Below are 26,598 nucleotides of genomic sequence, written 5' to 3' on the forward strand. Positions count from 1 at the left end.
GTTGTGTCACTAGAAATGGAATTTTTTTCTTCTTCTACCACATTGCAAACTACCAGAAAAATTTTTGCTTCCCAGGCTCTGTCATGACTGTCCCCTTAGCCCTGGGCCTTAGTCCCTGCCATGAAAAGCTTCTGATAACTGAGGCTTTGTCTACAAAGGAATTCATGCAGCAATAACCAGTGTAAAGTACCTCCTATCTCCATGCTCTGTCAGCATCCACGTGCTTTGCTGCACCAGGGCCACATGTTCTGACTTGATATTTTTGTCTTTTATATTTTGATACCAAGAAATCTGAAAGCTCTCCTTCTAAAACAAGTCCATCTGTGATACCAAGTAATGGGAAAGCTCTCCTTTTAAAACAAGTCCGTCTTAAGACAATAATTCTTTTGTGAAGAAGAAAGCAGCCTATGCAGTTGTCATGGTGAGTGATTTCATCTTGAGACACAGTGGAAAGAAACAAATTGGGGCTCCTCAGTAAAGGAATATATTCTAGCTTCAGCATGGATTCAAGACTTTCAGTTATCCTAGAAACGGTAAGGAGAAAATAACAGCTGAGGGTTTTAATTCATCCACAGAAGTAACCCTGAGACCACTGTTTTTAATGACTACGCTTTTACAGCTGAACTCAAACCTACTTCTACTCACTGTGCCTTGAAAGGAGCAGCCTTGACTTCAAGGAGGTCCTAGTAGTTTCGTGCAGCTAAGCCCTAGCCCTTCTTTTTAGAACTAGTGAGTCCTTTCCTTTAGAAAGTGAGTCCTTTCCTGTTATCCTTTGTTGCTGATGCACTCCTCCGCTCGGTTCAGAGCTCAGCAGCTCTTAGATGTGTGCACATACCACATGGTGGTAAGCATATTGTAATGACGGTGTGAGTTTTTTGAACGTTAGGAAACTCACTGGACATGGTGGGTGTTGCAGCCCATTGTACAGGGTTTTGTCACTGCTGTTGGGCAAGAGCCTCACCCTGCATGCACACACACACGTAAACCATACATCTGTATTTACATTTGTAACCCTCTTGCCCAGAGGTCATCTGTGCTTTTGCTCAGCACTGAAGTGCTTTAACCTCCCCACAGTTCTGCCCAGCAGAGCAGGGGTCCCAGGCTGGAGTGGCACCAGAAGCGGGGAAGGGAGCAGTCCCTGCCACCAGGGAGGGTGCTGCTGGGAAAACTGAAGGCTCAGCACCAGGAAAACTGGCTGGATTTGAGCTATCACTGGCTCTCAGCAGCCAGGTTTTACCCTTCATTTATTTAATGTGGTCGTTAAATTTTTTTTTGGTCATTCCCATCCATGGAATAATGATGTCACAGCTTTTCCTAGAGGTTTGCACTTGGAAAAACTAAGTTGCATCTCTCCCTGGCCTGTCTGCTCGGTGGCACGGAGAGCCTCAGCGGTGGGCTCCTGAGCAGGAATGGAATAGAATAGTTTAGGTTGGAAGGGACCTTCAAAGGTCACAATTGCACTTACGCTAATCAGTTCAAGTTTTGGTCCCATTTCTTACAGATTTCTCTTCCTTTGAGGCCAGCCACACACCCAGCGCAACGCCACCCAACTCCCCCATGAAAACAGGGCAGGATTTGGCTCTCAACACATCAGTCCTGCTCCTGTTCCCACCACGTCCTGCTCTTCACACACTGACCTCACCAGTGAGCCACCACTGTCCTGACACCAAGACAGATGTGTTCCACTGCCAATAATTCTTTAAAAATGCATATACATTTTTTTTTTTACAATGGTACAGAGCAGAAAACACTTCTGAGCATAGAAAGCATCCAAACCTCACCTTTCTGAACTGTCACAAGTCATCACAACCATGATAAAAGACAATTTGTTCAGACACAGCAAATTGGACACAAGTTTGTTAATGACCATCTGAGCTCTGGGACACTCACAGAATGAAATGGGGCACTTTTTTTATAGAATGACAGAATCATGGAATCGTTTTGGTTGGAAGAGGCCCTCAGGATCATCAGGTCCAACCATAACTGAACTCTAGTACTAAACCATGTCCCTAAGAACCTCATGCCTTTTAAACACCTCCAGGGATGGTGACTCCACCACTGCCCTGGGCAGCCTGTTCCAATGCCCACTAGCCCTTTCCGTAAAGAATTTTTTCCTAATATCCAATCTAAACTCCCCGTGGAGCAACTTGAGGCCATTTCTTCTTGTCCTGTCACTTATTACTTGGGAGAAGAGACCAACACCCTCCATGCTCCAAGCTTCTTTCAGGTAGTTGTAGACAGCAATGATCTCTTCCCCTCCCAAACCCAGACAGCTACAGACCTTCTGCGAACACCAGGGTACACCCAGCAGCTGCACTTGAAGACCCGGACATTTGTTTTAGCTGCTAAATTCAACACCTGGCCCCGAGAGGTGCTTCTGCACAGCGGGAGCTCTGGTGCAGCCAGTGACGCACTTGCATCACTCACCAACTGCCTCCTTTCACTCCAGAGCTGGCTGCTGTGGTGCCTGTTGGGGATTTTACAGCTCCAACACTGACATCAGAGCTGCCCTGAAAGGCTCTCCCCTTTTCCTTCCCTTACCTTTCCTTAGTGGGGAGGGCGGGGGGGTTAGAAGAGAGCATCTGCCACAGTTTTTCGTCACCCTGCAGTAAACGGTGACAGACACCCATCCCCTGGCTCCACAGCCAACTCCGAAAACTCAAAGGGCAATCGATTTTTGTTTGTTTCACCAAGCGGGGCTTCTCAGAGACCTGTGGAAGGGAGTTTCTGGAATACACCACAGGCTGGCAGAGGTGGAGAGGAGCACATGGACATTGGGGGTGCTGAGGGCACACGAGAGTCACAAAACCACCCCTAGGCTGGCCCACCTTCCCAAAGCCGAGCAATGCCCTTGGTCAAACTCCACGGGCAGTGCAGACCAGTGTACTCTATAGGCAGGACATGACGCTAATCCCGAGTTCTTCGCATTGTTCAAAATGCTGCATCTAGTTCAGCACAAGTTAGCTAACTTCACATGGCACAGACGAAAGAAGGTGACTAACTCATTTTTTTGCCAGGAAGAAAATAGAGGTTGAAATACTGAACAATGCAGCTGTACAGGCAGCCTGGAGCTACTCTTAGGAGGACACCTCTCCCCACAAAGAGTGCACAGCAAGGCCAGACTCAAGACCCCGCGCTCTGCGGGGTTCTACTGGCTCGAAGTGCTTCAATGAAGTTCATTTGTGACCTGCTCCATGATGGCAGAATAACATGCCAGGCTGCAGCTGCCAAGTGTCTGCAGGTAGGCTGAGAAATACACTAATTCCCTCGTAACGGTTAAAGACAACAGTTTTTTCCAGTGTATGGAAAGATGTAAAATATGGAAATCCTTGAGTGAGAAATACTTGAACCTATGAAAAGTGGACGTTACAAATACTATACAACCAAGATACAGCTTAGAAAGGCCATGAAAATTGCTTCTATTGATAAGCACTACTTGAAAGCACACTTAAATATAGCTACAAACCCCAAAGAGTTCATGGAAGGAGTTAAACACAGAAAGCACAGACAGTAAAGTTCATTGGTTGAAGTTCCTTTTCTTCTACAACCAAAGACATAACTTACTGTCAAATACCAACAATGCAACATCAATTCTGGTGCTCATCAGCCAAGGAACATGGTAGGTACAACATGGTTTTTAGTTAAGAGATAAACTGTTAGCTGCCAGTGTTAGCAAGTAATTAACTGCCAACATGAAAACCTACATTCTTTAGCATTGCCAGCTTAGAAAAGGGTATAAAAACAGATTGAAGAATTAGTAAAATATTTCATCAATTGGGGATCTGAGGCTGTTTCTCACCAAAAAAGGTCCAGTTCTGCTCTAGCAGTCATTCTCTTCTTGGGGAAGATGATTTAAATTGCATTTTGATACCTCCTCCTCTTCCACTGTCCCTACCAAGTATGACTTAAATCATTCTTTTCTGTCTGCTTTCTCTATAATGGCACAGCCTATTCTTCTACACACTGTCAAATTCTGCTGGCATCAAACTCTACCGTGACACTTCTAAAAGAAAAAAGAATCAACAAAGAGAAGTGATTTCACTCTGCATCATCGTGGAGGACTGTACTTATGTTCAGGAAGCAGAACTGTAACAAGTAACAGAAATTTACTCCTCTTAACAATATAGAAACATGTTACTCATTAGTCACCACTCCCATGTTAAAAACGTTTATTCAGCTGCAAATGTTGCATCTTTCCAACAAATGCAAAACAGCTTTTTGGTGGTAAATAGCAGGTATTTATTTGAAATGAAAAAAATACTTCAGTACCTGAACTATTGCATTTAATCATGTATTGTTGTAATTGTGTTACTCTACCTTTTTGCATTGGAGACAAATATACATTGAACATTCAGATATCACAGATTGCACACTAGATAGTAAATCGTCAGGCCTTTTACGTAACCACCAAAAAACAGATATTGGATTCTGCAATATAGTACAAAATTCCACACTCCAGTCTTAGCCAGTTATCTTCAATTTACTCCTGATGCTGTACAAATAAATGGCCATTTAACTAGGGCTTACAAGTTAATAACAGGACAAAAAAATATACATTGTACTGACACAAAAAGTCAGCTGTGTTAATAGTCATGCAACAAGTAACCAAACTTGCTGAAATTAAAAATACTTTCTAAAAACAGTTTTAACTGCATAAATATTTTATACACAGTTCATTTACTGAAACAAAAGGAGTCTTTAAATGATACAAAGCAAATATAAGTTTCTACCAATTTTATACATAAGAAAGTGCAAAATAACTTACCTAAAGTGTTTTGCTATTGAACTGATGAATGTCAGCTGGGGGCAGCCAACCAACTCTCATAAGCATGACATTACAGTTGCACACTATGTACGAATGTTAGGAGTACATGAATAAGTATACTACAAAGAACAAGGCAGGAGAAGACATGTGAGGTACTTGCAGAGAATACAGTCTATTAATGTTAGTGTACATGAGTATATTTTGCTCAACGGATTTTTACATGGAAAACAAAGCAGGTATTTGCATTAGAAGCTTGAACGAAATTTAAAAAAAAAAAAAAAAAGGCAAACACTCCCAAGTGAACAAAACAGTTGCCCACAGCACCAGCTGCCAGAGGAAACATGAGCAGGTGGCTTTTTCCCTTCACCTCCTGCAAGCAAGAACGTGGTTTTTGGAGCAGCACAACTGAAGAATTAAGTCTGAGGGCTGTGGTGACTGGTTTGCAAAATGTAAATTTGGACTAACTTCTACACTACAGAATTTGGAAGGAACAACGACTTTGAATTTTTTAGTATGCTGCCAGACACTGAAAGCATAGAACTACATCCATACCATGTGCTTCTGTAGCTGAACGCAGTCAGCTACCTCCTCACCAGCAGCCCACTGTCTTCATGACCCCGCATTAGTACTACATGCCAAATGTTTGCTTCAGTGTTCAGATTCTATCAGTGTTACTGTTATAAACCTTGTTTTTATTAGGGTTTAATTATGTGGCTGTACAAATTCCAGTCCGTGGAAAAGAAGACTTCCTTAAATTTGGTTTTGGTTTGAAATCTGGAGGCAAGGGGAATAAAACTCTGGGGACTCAAAGGCATTTAAGAGTTGTCAAAACAGCCTTTTCTTCAAACCAAAAATGTTAAGGCCACTAGCCTGCCTTCTGAACTGTGCTGGTTTTGCATCATTTTGGGAAGGGTCAAGGCAACATTAGAGAAAACAGCTTGAACACAGAAATTCCAGTGCTCCACACATGCTTATCGAGGACCTCTTCTTGTTTTTTTTGGGACATCTGTCAGGGTAGCCATGAGCTATCCACTCTTTGGGTCCAAAGGGATCTATTTGGGTCAGCTAATCTCAACAAACCTGCATTTACTCAACGGTGTGCAAGGGCTCTAAGAGAAGCCCTTCTGCTCATTTGGGGACCTAGTATACATACCGAAACGGGAATTCATCTCATTTTACAGACCAGCACATACATAATAAACAAACATTTATCAAAATACATATTTAACCTTCAGTGCATAAACATGTGATATCAGGGTAAATAGTAGGTGGTCAGGATTAACAAATTATTCACTGCTAGAAGCTCAAATCAAGAGAAGACGGATGTGCCTCCTGCAGTGCCAAGGACCCTCTGGAAGGAGCTCACACCACCAAAGAGGGTCTGGCATTTTCGATGACACAATTCCAACAACTGTGCCCCTTTTAACCATTTGCTGTTCCAGTGCCAGAGTCTGCCCAAATCATTCCAAGGGACACTCACAGAAGTACTAGCAGAGCAAAAGTGGGGCCACCTGTCTCCTCTTGGTTTGTGTTGTATCCTTACCACTATTTAAAAGAATCATTGTGAATACGCCTAGATCTAGATCAGTTTGTCAGCCATTTACAAAATATATATACATACGTTAAAAAAAAAACAAACAACAAACACCAGCCCACCCCTCTCCCCCCTCTCTAACCAAAAACCCACTGGCAAGACCTCACTCAGAAAATTAAGTCCATGGGCCTATTCCAATGTACATGTTCCAATCCCAGTGGATATCAGTGTCTCTACTTCATCCCACATGTAGTGCAAAATAAATGACAGAGTAGTAAAAAAATACTGCAATTAAATTCATATTGGAACTTAAAAGTCATAATGGAAATCTCCTGCTGTCCTCATGTTGATGTCAGGTGCTGAAGCGTTTCTGACATGACTAAAATCACCCTGTTCTAGAGCAATTCCTACGTTGTTCCAAAAGTTTTTTTGCAAACAAGCTACAGGACAACAGTGGTTAAATTTTCTGCACAAGGAATTTGTTTTGTACCTATATGCAAGCCAATTGCTATTGACTAAACAAGCTGGTTCTTGCACTGCATGAACCAGCTGCTAATGAACATTAAGTAATTAACAAAACTGCAGCTCTGATATATGTATAAAAGAGGCCTTATTAAATATGAACAACACTGAGGTGGTAAATAGTTTGGTATAAAATGCAACACAAGCGTACAATTTAGTTCCTGGTTATCTTACAGCTAGAATAAAATACTCCAAGTCCTATTCTCAAAATGTTTTCTTTTGAAAAAAATCCATGTAATTCTATGAATAGCCTTACATAAATTAAGATACTGTGGGCAACTGAAAGAACAAACATGCATAGATTGGATTTTTAACAGAAGTATGCATAATGCCTTGGAGTTTTCTCCTTTTTTATATTTTTTGTTGTTTGTTTTTTGTTTTGTTTTGTTTTTTTTAAACATTCGTATTTGAATTGATAGATGAGATAAAGATGCCACACAAAGTATAGTGGTTAATCTGAAGTCCCATGTAGCAGGCAGTTAAGTTCATATTGAGATAAAAAGGCCATTATACCTATTTACAATATACACAGTTGCTTGCGAAGAAGGCAGATTTACAACTATCTTCTAAAAAGCCTTCCCCTCCCCCTCCCCCCGATAAAGATGACTAGCTCTACAAAAACAAGACAAGAACTGGTCTTTAGGATAAGTGAGGATTTTCTCTATAGCCACGTCAACATAGGTTTAGGTGTTGACAATTCAATCTATTGGATTTGTTGTTATCAATCATATCTTCCTGGGCCTTGCTCTTCACTTAATTATGCTGTTAGCCTCATTTACCTTCCGTCGACACAAGGCAATGATCCCTTTTCACTTTTAGTGCTTAAAACTCAGTATAAACTTAAGTGTAAACAGACAATATTCCAATCCCTTCCAATCACTTCACAATACTCTCACTAGTTCTTGGAGTGATGGTGGGGCTGGACGGGGTCTCTGTTTGCCAGGACCCACATCAATTCCTGGGCCCCTCCTCTGAACCCCGCTCATGCTGCAGGTTGTAGAAGCAGTTCTGGCAGACTCTGACTGGTGACGAAATCTTGAGGCGCTTGATTTCGGACTGAAACCGACTGCACCTGTGGAGAAAAAACAAACATTGCTGTGAATACTGGTCCTCTCCCAACCCGGCCATTATCATCATGACTTCCAATCCTGGAAAATTTCCAAACTTACCTTGACAGAGCCATGCAGTCTGGCAGAAACAGAATTTAACTCATATGATCACCACAGAACCAATGCAATAACTGCATGAGAGGCAGCTTAAAAAGACCTGTCATCACCAATTTAGACTCAAAGTATAGCTACAGAGATAAAACTAGAAATACCATCTCTGACACAGTGGACCAGAGAAGAGACTCCCACCTCAATTCCTGAGTAGGGGGGAGCTCACGTACACCCTCTCTATCATACACATTCCTGTCTGAGGCTGCATGCTACTGGCTTGTAAATCAGCACCCTTACAGTCCTGCATATAGTTTACATTTTGACCAGGTTGCTTGTAGACTGACAAGAACAACTACTTGCAGAAGTTTCTTTTTGCTGTTTCTGATTTGTTTTTTCTTTGCTAAATTCATTTGTCTAGAATTCAAGACTTTGTTTTCCCAGATGGGCAATGGGGAGGTTTCAAAACTGCAAGCATGTTTCATTCACTGCTGATACCTGTCTTGTCAACTGGATTTATACAGGGGCTGGTCTGTCTTTTCTAATTCCTCTCTGGAAATTTTGAAAGCACTGATGTTTTTTCTTCATCAGTTCTGTTTTGGTAAGGGAGTGGAAAACCTCAGTCTTTTAGCTGAGTTCTGTGGTATGCAACGGCTTTACCTAGCCTAAAATTCAGTATAGGAAAGAGCCCAAAGGATAATGTTGCAGACTTACTTCTGGCAGAAGAGCTGTCCGCAGTTCCTGCAATGGTGACGCCTCTCGGTGAGTGAAAACCGGACTGCGCAGCCTGAACAGCTGTCTCCCCCCTCATCCTTCACCCAGTGATCAGCTGCAGATCGGCCAGGCTGATCGCTTACGGACCAGCTGAACACTCTGCCTCGGCCATCCCCGATAAGAATTCTGCTGTGATCTCTGCAAGAAAAAAAAGAAAAAAGCATTCCTGCAACAACTCTGGTACAATAATGTACAGATATTGATGACTGATTTTACATGTCAGAATATGTCGTGATGTTAAACTACTGGCATAGTAAGCAATGTGCAAATTAGCCTGGTCTGACCAAGAAATGGAGCTGTAACAACACTATACATAAACACAAGGCAGTTGAACAAGTCTACTTATTTTAGTATTTTTTTATCTCAGTCCTTGAACAAGGCTGCTCTGAACAGCATTATGTATGCAAAGAACAACAGCTGGTTTGTACTGCATCCCACTGACAACACTGAAAAAATATTTTAAGCAATCGCTTGCAAGCTACTCACTTAGAGATGCCAAGTGCGGTGATTTCTGCTGGATGTGCGTTGTCTTTGCGATCAAAGGCCGTGTGCATAGTTAGTTTGCTTCTAAACACCAACTGACGCTCCCATCTGTATCCTAGAAATAAGACGGAAGTCAACGAAGGAAAAAAAGCAAATTTACTTGTTCTCATTTTTGTTCCCTCCTCCCCCAACATATCTGTATGTGTGACTTGCTAAAAAGAAAAATCCTTATCTCTTTCCAGAGATAACTCTCTATGACTCACGTTTCACTCAGGTGCAAACACATTTTCAATTACTCCCCAATACATGTAAGAAAGGAGAGGATATAAAATAAAGAGCCTCCAATTTCTCTAAGTCCAGCTGGGAGTTGCAGACACAAGGAAGCCCTGTACCAAAGCCTGACAGGACTGGGATAGCTCTTTTTTTTTTAATTATTCTTTTTTTGTTTGTTTGTTTTTGTTTTTTAAAAAAAGCTGGACAGCTGACTCAAACTGACCAAAGAGATATTCCACACCATATAATAACATCTTGCTCAGCAATAACACTGAGAGGAGGGAGGGTTTTGGGGAAGGCAGCTGTCTGCCCAGAGACTGGCTGGTCATCAGTCTGCTTGCAGGAGGTGACGAGTGATCGCCTTTGCATCACTTGTGTTGTTTTGTCTTCCTCTTTCCTTCTGTTCTATCCTTATCTTGACTCAGGAGTTCCCTTGCTTTTGCCCTTCCTATTATTTCCACCATCCCACTTCAGAAGGTTGTGGTGTTTGTGGCAAGCAAGTGGCTTAGCTACCAGCCAGGGTAAACTGATCACAGCTTCTCAGGGAAATCTTGAACAACACGCAACCTCCACACACAAATTTTTCTCTTCACTGACCATTTTGGAATTTATCAGCCAATCCTGCTCAAAGATGCAGAGACAGACTGCCTTATGGGTCAGTGCTGAGAGCACATTTATCTGACAAGGGGAAGCATGCCCAATGTCTTTTACCTGGTTTAAGCTTGCTGTAGTGCCGTGCTTCAGCATAGCTGGGGTGCGGATGGTTAACCTGAGCGTGGGGATGCATTTTGGCTTGTCCCTCAGAATAATTGACAAAGATGAAGCCATCTTTCTCATCCAAGCTGAGCTGGTCTGACCAACGCCTGGAGTCATCAGAGCCGCTGTCTGCCGACCATGCTGCCGTTGCTCTGTTCGATGATGACCTCGGCCTGTGGCTCGTGCTGCTCGGTTGACTCTGGCTCTCCTGCAGTTTCGTGTCCTGGCCTACGCATGGATCATCTGCCTCAGAGTCACTGCTGTCCTCTTCGTGGGCTTCCTGCCCTGGATTCATGCAACAGGAGAGAGGACATTGTGAGCAAGACTGCTTATAGCCCGAGTGTTTTCCCCCGTTCTCCTGCTGTGATACCTACAACCCAACAGGTACCACCAAAGCATGACCAGAGGGAAACCTGCATGTAGGCATCTCAAAGCCTTTGCAGAGATTCAGCTCCTGCCATTTTAAATACCAGCAGGAATCATGCTGCTCTTCTTTTTTTTTTGCACTGATCTGTCAGAAAACAGCACTCCTTAGCTACAATAGTCCGTCTTAGTAGGGTGTGAGAGACACAATAAAATTTTCAAAAATTCTCAAGTTAGCAAAACCAAATCTTGCTGCCTTGTAGAAAAACTTGCACAAGTAAGCAGTCAGGGATGTTTAAACGCTGGCTGAGAAACATGATGCAGATTTGTTAATAACAGGTTCTGAAATATAAAAAAGCAACCACTGAAGATATTTCTATTCCTAGTGACACTGAAAAAATGAGCTGTTTTTATATAATAATTACTAATGAGTACCATGTGAGCCAGATCCAAGTCCAGATCATATCTTCAACATGAAGAGGGTGAGAGGAAGATGAGATGGCTAAAAGAAACACCCATCAGGCATGGGCCACGTTCTTCTGACGGGAAAATTATGTGGCCAGCATTGCTTGTCAAAACAGCATGCTGTTCCATCAGTTTTCAAACTCTGCTGTTATGCTATAATTCCATTTCAAAATAAAAAAATATCTAGCTTTGGACAATGGTAGCATCCATTTGGTTCACCAATAGCAGAAACAACCACACACAGAAAAGTTCAATCTTCACACAAAAGGAGCTATGACAGGCACGATTTTTCCTTACTCATAGCAATACGAAACTATCCTAAGCACAGTGGCAAACAAAGCACTCAGATGCTCTATTTATTATGGCTACTGGATGTCTCTTGTATTTTGAGACAAAATCCCTGCCATCCATCCCGCACTGTATAGCATTTTACCTATGTATAGCGAAGATCAGGAAAAAGGCAAATACAAAGCACTTGTGAAGAGACATACCTATTTGTGCTTCCTGACAATCCTCTTGCATTTCCAGCATCTCCACAGGCTCTGGAGCAGGTGTTTCTGGTACTTGCAAAAACTCCATCCGCCAGAACTGGAGGGACAAAGCATAAGCAAACTGGCACATACTGAACTCTTAAGCTTTCTTCTGAGCTATTTCTAGAGTTAAAATAACTTATTAGAACTGTACATCTGCACTGGTAGCATGAGAAGCAGGTCACATTTGAATTCTAACCCCTGTTTTCGGGGGCTATACACTATTAGAGGACATCTGTGTTCACGCCTGAATCACAAGTGAACAAGTCTTGTGCTGTTATTTAACAACTTAGCTGTTGAAATGAAAAAAACCGCACTCCACATAGCAATCTGACCAGCAGACTCTGGTTAAGGCAGACCCAGGACTGCCCGCAGAAGAGTACTGAAAATGACGTTAGACTTGCAGTGATCAGAGATGCCACTAAGTTCCTCTTTTCTGCCTAGGCAGCAAAACAAATTGTGTCATGGTGCGTAGAACAAAAACAGTGAATGAAATCTACAGTCTCCAGGCATAAAAGCTGGTAACCAAAAAGGGAAGGGAAACATACGCTGCTATTGCTAGTTACCACATCACAATGGGGGCATCAAAAAGGAGAAAGAAAAGAGAAAGACTGCACAGGAATGTCAGCTCACTGAAAGTGTTTTTCACGAATCTCCAGTGTCCGTTTAACTTGTGGACAGGGTACAGCACACCACCTTGTGCAGAAATGGCACAGCTGTCTCCAGCAGCAAAAGCAGTCTGTGGCATCTGCCCAACCTGGACTCCTTCCTGCAGGACTAATCGCTCAGGTGGAGCACCCAAGTGTAGCAGGACTGCTTTTGGTACCAGGCAGGACACTGTTGGATAGATACGACCTGTTTAACTGCTGCTACTACAATGTAAAATTTTTTCCAAGCAGCAATCCCTGGTACTTACCCGGACAACTCCATCAGAATGTCCCGTTACTATGACGTTCTGGGTATCCCACTCATTCATCTCTGACACAAAGCAACACATGATTTGCTGGCTCCGGCCAGTGAAAGTGTTCACGCTTGCGGTAGGGCTGCCATTAATGCTCCACACATGGATGTAAGTGCCAGCACATGATACAATATCCCCCTGCAAAGACAAATAACACCTCCATATTTCAATACAAGCCTCGGGTTTTCTTCAGCAAAAATATAAGGCAAGTTAATTCATAAGCCAAGTTCAGCACTAAAGCTGGCACTTTTCAGGAAGTTCTATTCAAGCTGAGCTCGGGCAACTAAACAATTATTTAGGATGATATGCATTTTAAAAAAAATGTCTATAGAAAACCAGACTTTGTAGTAACCTATTTGTTGTATTTAGGGCATACAATGAGTAGACCGATTCCTCTACTTCTCACAGTGTAACAATCCAACAGCTTTTCTTTCAGTATTTTTTCTTCTCAGTTTTCAAAGACTGTGCTCACGTTGACTCGACTCTTTTTCACAAACATGTACCACCTTAAATTTCACATGCTTTCTTTTCAGGAAAAGAGCAAGAGATGCTCCAAACTGGTACAGAGAGGAAACAGGAGCTGCCATCTAAAACACTGGCAACACTACAACGACCAGACTACTGGCAGCTAGTAAACTGTGTCCCTTGCTACATGCTCCTTGCGTTACAGCCCTGCTTCATCCTGGTTTCAACCCCTACATCTGCTTCTGTTGCAACATGGTCCATCCACCCCTGATGGGCCAATTACACAAAGTTTCAACTCTGACAAAATGCTCTGACGTGCATGGGAGCTGGATAAATGGCAACCTATGACTTACAGGACCACCAGGGACACAAGCTCTTAGGATTTGTCTGTTTCTGCAACAATTGTCACTACAGTTTTTCATCCAAGGTATCTTCTGCTTCCTTTAAATTAAGCGTAAGAGGACAGAAGTCACTCAAGGTCACACATCAAATCTTTTCCCAGCTCCCGTGGCAGGCCTGACAGTCCACTATGAATGCAGCACTAGCTACACTGCGGCCAGCACCTTTAATAAGCCCTTCTGAGCCCAAGCTCCTCTGCATGGAATAAACCCATGTGTATCTCTGGACAAAACATGCAAATTATTCCTTAACCAGCTAATTAGTTTTTAGAATAATTATACAAGTTTTCCCAAACCAACAGAAGAGCCTATTTTGTTTTCCTTCGGTTTAACAACTTCTGACTCTTGCTACTGTTCCCACAGCACGTTGGTGAGGGCTATTTGATTCTTACCGTTAATTCATTTATACACAGTGCTGAAACTGGAGCCCTGTGACCTCGAAGCTGTGTTAAAAAAGAGAGTTTATTCAAATCCCAGATGATGCAGGTGCGATCCCGTGATCCACTCACAATTATGTGATAAGCAAGCGACGCTGTCAAGCATGTCACAGTGTCAGTATGACCCAGTAATGCCTGCAAAACAAAAGCCAGAAGGAAAAAGCTGCAATCAGGAGAGAGTACAAAAATCACTACATTAAACCTGCTTACCTGAAAAGATTCAGATACTGTAAACATGACTATCCTATATCAGAAGATGCAACTGACTTAAAGTATGTAAATAGTTTCCAACTGAATAACTGAAAATGATGAGTAATATTTTTTCCATTTAAAAAGTACTCTCACAAAACCACATTTCAAGGGTCTATGATATACAGCCTTCTACTGAAAAACAAACAAAAAACTAAAACCAAACAAAACCCCCCAAAACAATTAAACAAATTTCCAGCCCATTCAGCACCCTCCACCTGCATCAGTAGCCTATTTAGAAAGTCAGTATATGTTCCAGACTTCACCTGAAATTACATTCTGAAAACAGAAATATTTTGTACATAAAAAATATCTCCTACATAAACTTCCGTGGAGGTTTGAGAAATGCTGTAAGAGACAAGAAAGAGTTGTAACCAAAAAGGCAAAGTTAATTGGAAGGAGGAGAAATTTACAAACATCTGTTTTTATTAGACCCTGCTTTTACATTTTGGGCTTAACCGAACCATTGGAACAGGAGGCTGGAATATAGTCAGATTACTGCATCTTACTCAGTTACAAATAATTGACTAAAGTACAGTAAATGGCCCTCAATATGTTAACCCTGAAATTCAAGATACAGTGTTTTATCATGCACTGTTCTTAAATAAAACACTTTGAAAAACCAGCTTTGGATAGTTGTTGGAGACTGCAAAAGGGAAGTTATTGAATAATTCTCTGAATTTATTCTCTTGGGTTGAAGCTTAAAAAGTCCTGTTATTAAGATGCTAACAGGAACAGTAACACAACATAATTACCTACAACAATTCCAGAATATTCTGAGGTTGTTGGTTTTTTTTTTGGGTTTTTTTTTTTTTTTTTTTTTTAATTTAAGAAATGAGCAGAAACAAAAAGTTGGTGTTTTGAATTAACAAAAATTAACAAAAAACAATGTTAAGGTGATCCTGAAAAAGTATACTCTGCTCCACAAACATCACTGCCAGAAAGTGCAAAGTTTTGTGCAGACATGTGTGTGTATATATATATATATATATATAAATTTTTAAAGAAAAAAGTATTTTAAAAAATGAAAAAAAGAAAATGAACTTTTAAGACAGCCTCCTTCACTGCCCTCCCTGACAGTTTTCAGATGGGGGTATTTTACATAGAACAATAAAGCAGATTATTTCACAAAACACATCTGTATAATTTTGTTAACAACACTACTAAATCTCCCATCTCTCCAAAAAGCTCCTGGTGATCAACTATCCTTAAAAATTATGCAATTTTAAAGATGTATTTTGCCTACTCTAGAAATAGATCAGTACCTTGACTACCCAGTGCTTCAAAACGGTCTGCTGGACTCAAGGTTTCAAAACTTATTATGTGAGCAAATACCCCCTTCATACCTCCTTTGATCTTGGAATATAATTTACATAAAAGGCATCTTTATTGCATTTTACCTGTTTCAGTGTGAGGGCTTTAGCTTTTTCTTTGGAGAGGCCCATTTCCCACACACACACCGCTGTGCTCGTTCCTCCAGTGATAACTAGTTTTGGGTTGGGACAAATGGCACACAGTATCTGACCCCATTCTGACAAACATTCATAAACAATTACTGCCTAAAAATAAAGAGAACAAAGAAGAATTACTCACAGGATTAGTGTTTGGCAGGAGAAAAATAAAAACCTGAGTGCCACCCTGGATGCTGGACCATTAAGTAATTAAGATATTGCTGCTGCTATCCCTTAAGTACTTTTTCCTCAAACACTCAAACAGAAGCAATTCCAGCCTCTGCCATAGGATGCCTCCCAAGAGAACATGAGAGATGAGCTTTAGCTGCAGAGATTTAATTGATTCATGCTTTGTAGATCTGGTAAAAAAATTATTAATGGGTTTATGCAATCCTGCCAGCCTTCTGATGAAGACCACCAGATAGGGAGCAATAAAACATATGCAATACAAGCAAAGATTATTTAATTCACACGTGAAATAAATTCCCATTGCTAGATTTTTTCACTACTGCATACTAATTGCTTTTGTTACATTCAGCACTGAAACAAATTTCAGATTACAAACCTTGTCTGACTCGTAGGTACCCAGTCTACAGCTGAGGTCTGCATAGCCCCAAGCAAAAGTTTTATTCCATGTAGGTGGGATGAGAACCTTATTCTGTTCGACTGCCAGAATGCCTTTATCAGTACAAACGATCTGTCCCACAGGCTCCTTGAGCTCTAGGAAAGAAGATGGGGTGATGTTTTACTGCCAGCACAGACAAATACTATCTGATCCCTTGAAATACCTGAAGCTCTGCAAAAGCAGGATCTCTGTATTGGCTATGTTATACAAATCTTCTTTTAAACTGTGACGATAGCAACTTCTGCTACATTCCCTAAGAAGTCCAGGACTAAGCACCAGTAGTGACAAAACCACCCTGAGGATCACAGACAGTTCTGATCCCACCTGTGATGCTGCACAAGGTGTCCTCCAGACAAGATGTTTGTGGTCACAGAATCACAGAACGTTAGGGATTGGAAGGGACCTCGAAAGATCATCTAGTCCAATCCCACTGCCAAAGCAGGAACACCTAGATGAGGCTACACAGAAATGTGTCCAGGCGGGTTTTGAATGTCTCCAGAGAGGGAGACTCCACAACCCCCCTGGGCAGCCTGTTCCAGTGTTCTGTCACTCTCACTGTGAAGAACCTTCTTCTCAAATTTAAGTGGAATCTCTTGTGTTCCAGTTTGTATCCATTACCACTTGTCTTACCATTGGTTGTCACCGAGAAGAGCCTGGCTCTATCCTCCTGACACTCACTCTTTACATATTTATAAACATTAATGAGGTCACCCCTCAGTCTCCTCTTCTCCAAGCTAAAGAGACCCAGCTCCCTCAGCCTTTCCTCATACGGGAGATGCTCCACTCCTTTAATCATCTTTGTTGCCCTGCGCTGGACTCTCTCCAGCAGTTCCCTGTGCTTCTTGAACTGAGGGGCCCAGAACTGGACACAAAATTCCAGGTGTGGTCTCACCACGGCAGAGCAGAGGGGAAGGAGAACCGCTCTCAGCCTACTAACCACGCCCCTTCTAATACACCCCAGGCTGCCATTTGCCTTCCTGGCCACAAGGGCACAGTGCTGGCTCATTAAAAGTGATCTTACCATTTTTGGAATTAATAAAAATAAATTTTTGGTATCGATTCCAACATCTTGGCCACACGTTCCCACAGGCTTCATTCCTGACTACAGCCTGTGGTGTCCTACCTGCTTTTCCCAAAGGTTTGCCAATATAGATTAGTGCTTTCAAATTTTCTGTCTTAGACCGTAGCCCTGTTGTGTCCTGTGTAATACTATGCCCTTCTTTCTGTACAGCAGGCAAGCACAGATTAATTTAATCAACTAGGAAATAAATCACTATGTATCATTTACCTGCTTTACAGACAATTAACTTTTGCTCAGCCCAATGTCAGATATGAACTCAAAAAATACATTTTTTTTTACCTGAGTTTGGCTGCCAACACCACCTTTCCTGCCAACATTTCTCAGTATTTCTTGGCACTGTGATAAAGAATCTTTCTGCTACACAAATCACCAAAATTGAGGTCATCACAGACCCAGAAGCAAAGTACCCTGAATATTGTTCAGACACTTCTGAAACTTGCTTCAGACAATTTGTTAAATTAAAATTAAAGAGGTGCTTGGGCCTAATTTTATCCTCCTTTATAAAATGTTATGCTAGGTCAACACAGTTTGGTGCTTCCCAAGTATGCTTTAAGGCGACTAAGAACATAATCTTACAGCATTAGGATATTTTATATTTGTCTCTCTCAAAAAAGCACGGGCATTAAGAACACCAGAAGTAAACAAAACATGCAAAAATATGATCTTGCTGAAACTCTGAATGCTCTGGCAAAGAAACAGGAATAATTACTGTGGTTTTACAGTTTACCTTTCACTGGGGCAAGGGATGGCCGTAGATTGTCCAAATGATGGAAAAAAATCTTGTCACTTGAGAAACCAGGGGGCACAGAGGTTCCCACAGCCTCTCCATTTAGTCGGCTTCTGACACGCTTCGGTGGGTGTGGTTTTTTAAAGAGCTGAAATTCATCAAGACATTAATTATCATCAAAAAATTACACGTTTACAAGAGCACAAGCTTTAAAAAGATCGTCAATATGTTCAATTCACCTTCTAAAAATTCTGCATGACAGCAAACTTAACTGTTCTCAGTGTTCACTAATAACTTCTGCCAAACATTTCAATAAGACTTCAAAAAACAACATGAAATCCAACAAGGACATAACATGCAAAGTATCTTTAAAGCCACCTCCAGTTGCAAAAGCAGTTGATGTAAAACAAGCAAAAATCCCAAAGTTGATATTAAATTCTAACCTAAGACAAACCAAAAGCTAATTTTTGGCCAGGCTACCAAAAAACAGAATAGCAGCATGGGTGGTGCTTAAGTGGGCTACATATGACAGTCATGGACAAGAAACGCATCTTAGCACCTGATTATTTTCTGCCTGTCTTTTCATTACGAGTGATTTAATTTCCCTTTTACTGATTCACTGACCATTCCGGATATCTCAGGCAGTGTTAAACCAACCAATCATTGCTTCTAATAAGCTGTGATCATCAATGACACACACTAAGGTTTATCACATGATACCTTCATTATAAGCAATTTGGATGATAGATAATATGTATTATAATACGTAAATGACAAATATAAATATTGAATGATGTTTTGTAAGATTTCAGTTACTCTTTGGCAGAGAGGTTCTTATGGCACTGAAAGGAGAACTGAAATTCCAAGGCTGAAAGTTATTTTCCTTATAGCCCTTTGAGATGTGTTGTCTGTTTGCAAAGGGAACATGCATAAGCCTGAGGTAGCTGAGCTATGAGCATGCACACACATTACTACTGCTCGCACCTACACTCTGGGTACGAAGGACAACAACAGGCCTATGTGCCGCAGCTCTCCCTGAACTACAGCATGCCTTCCATATGGCTGGGCTACGAGAAGATGAACAGAGAAGGCACATCATAGAGCACTCACATGGGCAACTGATCTCAAAAAACACCAGCTTCAGCAAGAAAAAACACTGTCTTTCTCCTCTCAGTGACTGTCCCTCTTGCTTATTCATTCTGCTCTGCATCCCCAGGCTGTGGCATCTTGGGACCCTTGCAGAATCTGCAAGAGCCCTTGGTTTGTTCAGCCTGGAGACTGAGGGGAAACCTCATCATCCTCTACAGCTTCCTCACAAGGGAAGGAAGAAGGGCAGGCACTGAACTCTTTAGCGACCGATGACAGAACCTGAGCAAATGGCAGGAAGATGTGCCGGCGAGGTTTAGGTTGGACATCAGGAAAAAGTTCTTCACCCAGAGGGTGGTAGAGCCCTGGAACAGGCTCCCCAGGGAGGTGTCACAGCCCCAAGCCTGACAGTGTTCAAGAAGAGACTTGGACAACACCCTCAGACACACGGTGTGAACTGTGGGGTTGTCATATGCACGGGCAGGAGCGGGACTCGATGATCCTTGTGGGTCCCTCCCAACTCAGGACATTCTGTGATTCCAAACATAGCACCAGTTCTGGAAGGTTTTACAGTACAACTTTTAAAAATGGGAAACAGATATACCAGGGGCATTACTGGTGGAAGAGATGGGGTAAAGGCAATGTGGTCTTCGTGCTGTATCTCCATGCAGCAAAGGAGTGAAAAAGCGCATAGCAGCTGCGACACTGCTGCGAGCCTGCCCTAGATCCTTCCTAGGAAGTCACAGAGGATCATAACAAAACTCCATAGTTACATAAAAATGTGCTCCAAAGTAATCAGCACCACCGAAAATGACTTAATGAAGGAGTTCTGAGTTTCCAAAATTTATTGTAGTCTGCCTATTTCCTCTAGAAAAGCATCACACAATCTCTGGCAGGTCTCATAATACCTTTATACCTAACAGGTGTTGGAAGGTTCAGGCAGCCCTTTGAACTCAGCTGTGATGCTCTTCCACTGCCCTGTTCTCATCCCCAGCCTTTATCTGGGCCATGTCTGACTATCATCACTACCAGGGGACTGATCATTACTTAAGAGGAGAAAACCCCACAGCCACTACGTACAATCTAGATTATCAAGAGAAAGAAAGGTAGGAAAAGGAGAAAAAGAGCCACTGAGGAAAGGCAAGCAGTTCTTAGCCTTCCTTCCAAGCAATGAGACAGGCAGCTGTTAATGGGTCCCCACAGGACATATCCTGTGGCTGTCCTGACATGTTCTGTCCTGCTGCAGTCTAGAGGTCCCGACACATGGGTTGGGTTCCCAGAGAATTGCTGAAGGTATTTGTGGTTTCCACCAGATCTAGGATTGGAAAAATTCACTGAAGACATTTAAAAGTTTCACTGGACAACAACAAAACCTAAATAAATGCCTAATGAAAAAGAGAAGAAGAAAAAAATCCTCAACCCCTAAAAGCTAAGAAAGTAAAACTTCAGACTTAATATTACATTTAATAATTTAATGTAATCTCTTAAAGACAACTCAAACTTTAAAGCTGCAGCAAAGATGTGTCTATGTGTTTAAAGCTCCTTAACTATAGCTGTCCTGTAAGAGTCAATCTTCTTAATTTAATTTTTGAGTGTTTTTTTCAACAGATTCTTCAAATGAAAGAAGCAGCTAAGCCCTACAGAACACCAAGAGACTGGTGTAGAAAAATGTCTTAAGTTATTATAGGAATTATTTTATTACAGAGTAACTTAAAATACCTAAAAAACAGGCATTACTTTGAAGTTGCACTTTCACTGCTCCTCTCTGACTTGAAGTGCTACACTTTGTGGCAGCACCATATTTTTTTGACGCTGATTTTTAAGTTGAACCACATGGCATCTCACCTTCATTTTAAGGGTGCAAAAGGGGATAAAAAGACATTTCTAATCTCACAAGCAAAGATTAAAGTTGATTTTTGTTGCTTTTATAATGGAAATGTAACTGATTTCACATCACTGGAAGAATATTTATGGAAAAACGCTCCAAGGAAGTTTCGCTCCTAAAACACTTTCCCATTCTATATTAATACGTTTCAACCCGAGTGTCATCTGGCAAATAAGAATCCTACAAATGGTATACCTGCTTTGGTATCTGTCCAAAGTTATTAATGAATCCTATGGTAGCTGTCTCTTTTAATGGATCATTGATGTTATATATGTCCACTTGTCCCTCATAGAAGAGATGGTGAAAGACATTTACAGCTTCTACCGCAGCAGGACCTTGCTGTTTATAGCCAAAGATCAAGTCAATCCACTCATGCAGATGTGCACTCACAAAGTCGCATTCCAGAGCCTGAAATTCAAAGGGCATGCATTAAAACGAGCCGTATCAGTCATCAGTTGAGTTTACTATGCTTGCCGCAAAGAAAAATGCAGAATATATTTTGACATATGTTTTGATAAAGCTTTTCACTGAAGCAAGGCTTGCCTCAATGTACTCCCTAGCTAAATAGGAAGGGGAGGAAACACCAGTTCTGCAAACCTTTGCAACAATTAACCATCAACGCAGAACTCATGGACTGGCTTAGTGGCTGTGACTGCATGAATCCAGCTTAGACTAATATGTAGTGGAAAGTCCCAACTGACATTTTCTACTACCATTATTAAAAGGCAGATTACCTCCCGATGAACTCTGATAAATTCACGAGGATCTCCTTTTGCCCATGGGGGGAGTATTACATCACCAAGTTTAGTGCCATTTTGTTTGCAACCTGAAAGAAAAAATAGGAGAGAAGCACTGAAACCTCACTACAACAGTGAGAAAATAATAATACATGCATAAAATATCAAATTATGATAGATTTCCTTTATAAAACAAGCTGTTTCAGTATTTTCTTTAAAATACTGTGAAATTTTTAAATGTCAAGCAGTCTCAACATGAAAAATTCTGTCTCAGTTGTTTATGTGAGATTGCTCACAGGATGAAGAATTCAAATATTCCTTGCTAAGAATTTGGAAGATGACAATACTGTTTCAGCATGTGATCTTCAAAACAAACATGACCCCTCTAGCTAGGGTCATGTTGATTACATCACTACTCCTCAATCTTTTCACAACTTCACAATGTACAGTCTGAAGTCAAAACCTTTATGTTGCCCCCCCAAGTGCTCTTGGAACATCAGTTTTTGTCCTAATATTTCTACTTCAGTAAATTTCTGCATCACAGGAAAGACTCACTGTGGTGTGTGAAAGTTAATGAAAACAGCAGCCAGTAAAAGACACTTTTGCAAATGAAAACAACAGCCAGTAAAAGACACTTTTGCCATCACTGTATGACCAGAATCTCGTTCTGTAGGTTCGGCTCACATCAATGTAGTCAACCCTGCTACCAGAACTGCCACAGTAGCAGATCTCCATTCTGCAGCCAGAGGAAATCAGCGCAGGAAGCTTCATTCCCTTATCTCTTTTAAAATATTCTTATGCTGTGAGGAAAACTGGAATAAACGTGCTACCCCCTGTATTTCCTGTATTGGGCATCTGTTTAGTGGGTATATATTATAGTAACGGCATGTCAATTGAGTACATTCTGAAGAAAATAAATCCCTGTATGAGACAGTGTAACAGTAAACTATACTGAGAAACCTTAGTGGAACAGTATTTAATCCTAGGCTTTATTTTCTTCACAATACAAACATTCTGTATTGAATGGTTGTTTTACTCAAGAGAATGCCTACACACCACAGGAGTACAGGCTACATACGAATTTCTCATGTCCCTCTAGCTTCACACCCAAGGACATGGGTGATTTCCCTGGGTATGGTCTGGCCACATACATTCATTTGGGTCTCAGACAGCCCCCTTCGCACCCTGAACATTAAACAGCAGCATGTTGCAATTACTAAAAATGTACTTGTTAAGACTTCCCAGCTATATTCTTGTTTTGTCATTTGTTGCCAAGAACAATTCCAGACTTCCTATTAGCTCAGAGGATCACCAACAAATTTCCAAGTTTACAGGGGTGCACAAGTTCCAAGCTCATTGTTCCAATAGAAGCGTTACTTGCATCATCAGACTTTGGAGCTTTTCTTCTCTTTTTTATCTGGGGGGAAGGGGAACGGAAGAGCGAGGAACTGACACAACCAGAAGTATCACACAATGTTTGACAATTGTTCTGAACAAAAGTTTTGCTCCTGTTGCTCCAAAACCTCAATGAAGAGTTTTTAGGACTTTGATAGTCACAGTCCAAAATTATTGTCTATGGAGGTAAGTGGACAAGGCTTCGGTATTTTTCTGGTAACAGCCATTACCCTTCTGTGTGAAACAGACTTGGGAGAGGTTTTGCAAGGTGGGTTTCTTTGGTTTTGTTTTTGTAAGGTTGTGATTCCAATCTCTTATAATGCATTTGGAGTAAAGGATTTGAGGCCGATAAAACCTACAACTTGCTTAATCTTTATTTGTTGCTATTAAGATGCACAACACAGAGCTCACAAAGTAAGATCTTAAAGCCACTGTTAAGGTGACATACATACTAAGAAGTATTTATGTCCTATGGCCAGTAGGTGTGAAATTTGACTCCCATGGAATAATGACTCTCTTTCTGCATACCTAGGTCAAAGTTGTTAGAATTGAGGAGGAACTCGGGGAGGTAGAAGAACTCTGGGATGAGCTCCTTCACATCTGCCATGTTGTGCTTCGAGGCAGAATACCAGGCCTCCCGGACGCTGTGAAACATTCGGTCAGCCAGGTCGAAGTGACCGCCCTGCGGGACACAGCAAGAAGCATCACGGCATCAGAATATCTCTCACCACAGCAGATTTTGGCAAGAAAGCAACCCCAAACACTCTCTGCCTAATAAAGACACTACAGAACGTAGCATGTTTCTTCCGCTAACACTGTGGGTTTAAACAGCTGCGTTACTTTTTGGTGCACAATAATAGTAAATACAAAGCACTGAGATACAGATATACAGAATTTTAAGAAGGGAGTCATCCAGTCCTATTTCAAAGTTTAGTCTCTCCCAGAGAAACACTATGGCAAAGAAAACAAATGTTTTTGCCTGATGGCTTCTGTCTAGGCAAATATTTTATAGGTAATGTTACAAACCTGTCAAAAATAACAAACAATTCTAGGCTCTGCAAACATTTATTTTAACACTCAGTACTAAACCGGCTCTTTGGAGAGACGTATTGGTTTAAAATAACAATCTTTCAACACCTCCAGCACAGAACTAAACAACTGGCATATGATCCTCTCAAAAACAGACAAATAAAGCATGATGAACGAAGTAATTTTTTTCACAAGAAAACATGGGGTTTTTTTTTGTCTGCTAATATTTTGTTCTGCATACATTTAGAGAAATGTTAAAATTATGAGGAAAAAAAAAAAAGTTAGTTCTATTGCATCTTTTACAAAGAAACATCAAAACCTCCCAGGAAATAATCACTCTGCTAAAAATATTTCTTCTACCATATTTGACAAGAACAAAGCTGACTGATTGCATTTTTCACTTAGGTCTCAAATGTGCAACAACAAAGAAGCACAAAGTGAGGTGGTGTACTTCTTACCTGCAACCGTAAGAAAATTTGAGTAAAAGGCTCCATCCGGACAAGATAAGAAGCCACTATCATGGCCGATGAATAGTGGGTCCCATAGTGATAAGCTGGAGTTTCCCCTGCAGAAGATTAAAAATCATAAACATAGAACAAATAAAGCAGTTAGGTAACAGAATCAATAGTACGTGGCCTTGGAAACATTAAACATTGGAATTTATAATTTTCATTCTCATGAATCTGAAAGCTTTATGTTTTGTCATGGTTACCCCTTGAGTTTTGGCTGCAGTCCAGTAGCCCTACTTCAACAGGTTTCTGCCCAGCAATACTGAATGGGTAGTAACTTTTAATTTTAACTAATTGAAATGTTGCAGTGCAGTTATGGTGATTTCTGCTGAAGAAACTTTTTTTTAAACTTTTAGTCTTATTGGTTACTGTGGAACCAAAGGCTTGGGCAGAAATGTGTCTCAGAATTGTTGACTACAGATTTTTGTACAGCTCTTATTTTCCTAATGTTCTGGTAAAAATTCTGCATAAATACACTTAGAATATACTGATTCATTTCTAGAAATGAATGTCTTTGCCACCTGCTGCTGTTTGATACAGAACAGCACTCCCATAGTTAAACAGGCTTGTTTTTTCAATAAAAGCACACAACAAAAAACCTTTCATCTAACAGCTGCCTTGCCAAACACACAAGTTTTATTTTCAATATATGAGGAAGCTCTAAAACCGAGAATACATAACTTAATTGCACCTCACTCTGAAGCGTTCCAAATTTAAGAATTTATTAGTACACAATTTTTGTTGGGTTTGGTGTTTTTTTTTTTGTTTTAGCTAAGAAAATGTTGTTTCCTTAGAAAAAAAAAAACACTAAAAAATGAAAAAGCTAGCACGCTGATAATGCAGAAGTATTCCCACTCCTTTGTACAACTTATTTTCTTGCAGCAGCACTCAAACTGTGTTAGTCAGAAAGAGCTGGTTGCATGCTTCATGTGCTTGCCTACGCCAGCCTTTAGTCAACATTAAAGGGCTCTGAATGTGCAACTGTTTTGTCTTTATTTTTACATATACACAAATACACACATTTGGATTTAAAACAAACAAAACAATGCAACAAGAAAACCAATGTGCCTTTGCCCCATTTTAGTGTTTGTTGGAGAGTCACTAAAAACCACGGTAGAGTTCTGCATATCCACATCAACACCTCTTGACTCACATTACAAAAATCTATGACTGACCTCCACCATGTGACAGGCACACATCCCTCTGCTCTTCCTGCAGGATGTATCATTACTTACCATTGGGATCTTCCCAATCTTTGTATCGCTTCTTGTACTGGGCTAACCTGTCTTCTGTTTGAGCTCCCATGGGCTTGGCCAGGTTTCTGAATGTCTTGGGATTTGTAAGATCCAGTTCCTTCAAAAATAAAACACACCAGTTTTATCTAAAACAAACAAACAACAGCAACAAAAACAAACAGAAAACCCCCACAAAAAGACCAAAACAAACCTTTTGAATGCTGCTGATTACCATACTTAACACCAAATACCTCCTAAGGCTGTCATCTTTGCTTTCTATGCACACAGCAGGTGCAAGGTTGAATACGCTTAAGCTAGTTCTTCAAATCTGATCTAAGAGAGTCAGTGTTTTTTTTATTTTAAGTCACACCTGGTCTCTGGATAATTTTCACCCTGCTCACTTCATCCTGTTCCTCAATGTACCCTAATTCTGTTCTTGAATACTTGGCATGCACCCTAACAATATTTTATGTTACGATCCAGCTGGTAGCGATGGCTGCCCACAAAAGCATTAAAAGGATGCTTCATCTTTTTCAAGGGCAAATTCTTCACTGCAGGGACAGATTTCATAGTGGCCTCTAGTAGAGTCTTCTGGAGAAGCATGCTTTCTCTGCAGGCAAAATACCCTTCAGGATATCCAGTAGAAAGCTAATGCAAAGACTTACAGGAACTGCTGCAACATAAAGGAGAGGCAACTGCCTTGGAA

General features: G+C 41.1%; 1 protein-coding gene across 6 annotated transcripts in view; it reads right to left on the bottom strand.

The window, feature by feature from the left end:
* Positions 1-4,152: 4,152 nt before the first annotated feature.
* Positions 4,153-26,598, bottom strand: part of WDFY3 (WD repeat and FYVE domain containing 3) — a 170,269-nt gene continuing 147,823 nt past the window's right edge. For all 6 annotated transcript variants that reach the window (XM_082050896.1, XM_082050897.1, XM_082050895.1 and 3 more), the window contains 15 exons: positions 25,893-26,010; positions 24,607-24,713; positions 23,648-23,801; positions 21,722-21,813; positions 21,183-21,395; positions 18,017-18,164; positions 16,149-16,303; positions 15,533-15,691; positions 13,839-14,018; positions 12,539-12,721; positions 11,584-11,680; positions 10,220-10,549; positions 9,239-9,350; positions 8,693-8,890; positions 4,153-7,893 (listed from right to left, as the gene is read on the bottom strand). In XM_082050896.1, coding sequence (XP_081907022.1) covers positions 7,773-7,893; positions 8,693-8,890; positions 9,239-9,350; positions 10,220-10,549; positions 11,584-11,680; positions 12,539-12,721; positions 13,839-14,018; positions 15,533-15,691; positions 16,149-16,303; positions 18,017-18,164; positions 21,183-21,395; positions 21,722-21,813; positions 23,648-23,801; positions 24,607-24,713; positions 25,893-26,010 — 2,367 coding nt within the window. In that variant the 3' untranslated portion in view covers positions 4,153-7,772. The remainder of the gene's footprint in view (positions 7,894-8,692; positions 8,891-9,238; positions 9,351-10,219; positions 10,550-11,583; positions 11,681-12,538; positions 12,722-13,838; positions 14,019-15,532; positions 15,692-16,148; positions 16,304-18,016; positions 18,165-21,182; positions 21,396-21,721; positions 21,814-23,647; positions 23,802-24,606; positions 24,714-25,892; positions 26,011-26,598) is intronic.

The sequence above is a fragment of the Streptopelia decaocto genome (assembly GCF_964273445.1).
Source record: "Streptopelia decaocto genome assembly, chromosome: 4".
In the NCBI taxonomy this organism is placed as follows: domain Eukaryota; kingdom Metazoa; phylum Chordata; class Aves; order Columbiformes; family Columbidae; genus Streptopelia; species Streptopelia decaocto.